The 2,857-nt window shown below is 34.7% G+C and overlaps 1 protein-coding gene across 1 annotated transcript in view; it reads right to left on the bottom strand.

Moving 5' to 3' along the window:
* Positions 1–2,020: 2,020 nt before the first annotated feature.
* LOC101564052 (WW domain-binding protein 11) overlaps positions 2,021–2,857 on the bottom strand; it is a 25,407-nt gene continuing 24,570 nt past the window's right edge. Inside the window, exon 2 of the mRNA XM_004648132.2 lies at positions 2,021–2,101. Coding sequence (XP_004648189.1) covers positions 2,021–2,101 — 81 coding nt within the window. The remainder of the gene's footprint in view (positions 2,102–2,857) is intronic.

Raw genomic sequence — 2,857 nt, 5'->3', positions numbered from 1 at the left:
CACAGAGAGCACATTGGCCAAGCAATGGCCGTGACTCATCCACATGGCTGCACTGACAAAGGTTCTACAATCTGAGGTACAGGATCTCAGGATAATTCCTGAAGGCATTTCACTGACCTTCTGAGATCAAAAAGCTACAATTCTTGTTACAGAGTTCCTGCTTTACCTTGGTCTTAATCATCCAGTAGACAAGTATGATGACGATATATAGGAAGTAAAGTCACGCTGTTATGTTGAGCTGTGGGGGACTCAGGTCATTAATTTCTGACATTGCCAGTTAAACAGAAGACCCAATGCTATTATGGGCTACTGGACTCTTTTAGAATATTTTGCTGAGTTTACACACCTATAATATTCAATAACGGAACTTAGAAAAAATGTGGTATACAGATGAATGTCCATTTTGTATCTGTGTATTCAAAGTGGTTAGGATAGTTATATATTTGCATTCTCTTAATGAATGGAATGATTTTTTCTATTGGTGTTTGTCAATAGGATCTCAAGTCCGCATCTTGTACAGCAATTAATCACTAAGAAGAATATATGCAGTGGTATTTGTTGAATCTTTCCTAGTGATTTGATTAGAAACTGTCTCATTGGTATCTCTTTATCAATAAAATTTTGTAAAAAAAGAAATTTCATTAGAATTTAATGTAGAAACTGTTGAAAAATTTATAACTTAATTTCCCCAATTAGTTACACATTTTTTTTTCAGAACAGGGGATTGAATTCAGGCCCTTGCACTTGGCAGGGAAGCGCTTATTCCACTGAGCCATCTTCCCTGCCCCTACTTACACATTTAACTATTTGAATCAGAGACCCAATCATCTGTTGGTCTAGTTGGTGCAGTAACAGTTAGTGAAATTTATAAAAAGTTAAAATTAATAAAAAAACGCAAAAAGTTTTTTAAAAAAATTTTATTTAATTAGTGTATGTTTGTATGTTTGTATGTTTTCTGTACATGCAATTTTCAAACATACTGGGTAGAACTTCCACTTACACCCACAGTTTTTTGCTTTTCTACATCTTCTTTTCTGCCTCTCTCCCTCCATCCATCTCTAACTCTTTCATTCCTTTCATTGTTACTGTTTTTATATGAAGACTAACAAAACTCGCTAAGACTTTGCCAGACTCATTAAGGAAAAAGTAGAGACAGTTTCCTAACTGTCTATCAAAAAGTGATTATAGTAAAAGTCTTTCAAACAGTTAAGATCATAGGGGATTATCTAAATAAAATTATATGCCAAAAAGAAATATAGCCCTAAAACACTCAAGGAACGGATACAGAATTAGTCACATATTAGGCAGCACCCTGAATTTAAATGCAGCAGGAGTTCTAATGTGACCCATAATGCAGAAAAGCATATAACCACTTGTCATCAGTCTCATAGGAAAAGAAGTAAAGGAACAGGTGTGTTGCCAGACTCTGGTGCAACATAGAAATCATATTGTACTGAAAATAAAAATAATCCATAAATTTCCTACCTTCAAATGAAGAATGCCTGCAAAATAAAAGATCCAGTTCTAGAAAGCAAGACAAATATCAAATTCCAAGCGAATAACTTTTTAGATATTGCAGATATGCAGAAATAAATCATAGTGGATTACTAGACCTAAAAGGAATTACTGAATGAAAAGACAGACTGTTATTAAAAATCTCAAAAATTAGGGCACTTGTCTGAGCTAACTTAATTAGCTCAGTTAATTAAGTTCCTGCTTAAGTAAAGCAGTCAGGCTCAGAACTCTGTGGTTCAACCCCCATATCCTTATTCCTTACCAGATCTGCCCATAAGGCATCCTGAGAGGACCAAAAAAAAAATCGAACATTATCAGCTCTAAGCAAATCTTTCTAAATGAAATCTTATTAAAAATAATATTGAAATATTTTATAATGAGACTAGCTCCATTTTAATTATAACAAGCGTGCAAGAATGTGGTTAATGTAAGACAAATGAACAATACTGGAGATATTAAACATGAAAGTATACTTTATATCAAAAGATGTCTTATGAATTTTTCGTTAATTAATAGTAGAAAATAAATCCATGGCGGCCAATGAAGTGGATTCTAACTCATGTGAGACTTTGGAATCCTTTAAAATCTAAATTTCAAAACAGAAGTAAAATATAATTATGCCTTCTAAAATTGTCCATGAGAAGTATTGATATTTCTAAACTCCTGGTAGTAAGACAAACTGTTGAAGCAGCCATTAAAAGAACTGAGCTAAGGGGCAGGCCCCCTAGACAAACTGCAGATGGAGCAAAACTATAAAACTACAGAAATATTAAAAATTACATGCTAAAATATGAAGAAGTATGTTAGGCTAGCAATGAATTTATAAACTGCTTTCCAGTACTTTCCACAATGAAGACACAGTGAGAATGCTATAGAGTGGGTTCTCCTGGATCTTACCCTAGTTAAGCATCAACAAAAGGCATTATTTTCATTCCTTTACTCATCTCTGTTGTGACAGTGGCGACTGTTCTGCCTGCCTGTCCTTGGGCTCCCAGGTATGCCTCTTCCTTGATGATTTATCACTCATGGATGCTGTTCATGCCATTACTGGTCTATCCAGCTTGAATCTACCTTGCTTCATCATCTTGATCCTAATAAGGAGCCAGAAGGTGCATGGTACCAGATCTAGGGAGTCAGGCTGAATAAGGACAGAGCAGTTGTTCTCTTTCAGGATTTCAAATACTTTAAGCACATCTTGACTTGAGTGCTAGTGTCGAGAAGGCTTTCCATTATAGGTGATCTATTTCTCTTCTCAAACATCTTTTAATGTTCTGTACTTGTGCTTTTCTTCTGGTTTTTTGATCACACTTCTGGATTTATAATAATAATTATTATTACTTTC

Source organism: Octodon degus, unplaced genomic scaffold (assembly GCF_000260255.1).
Source record: "Octodon degus isolate 3935 unplaced genomic scaffold, OctDeg1.0 scaffold00354, whole genome shotgun sequence".
NCBI classification, from domain to species: domain Eukaryota; kingdom Metazoa; phylum Chordata; class Mammalia; order Rodentia; family Octodontidae; genus Octodon; species Octodon degus.
This window is presented reverse-complemented; position numbering and strand designations above follow the sequence as displayed.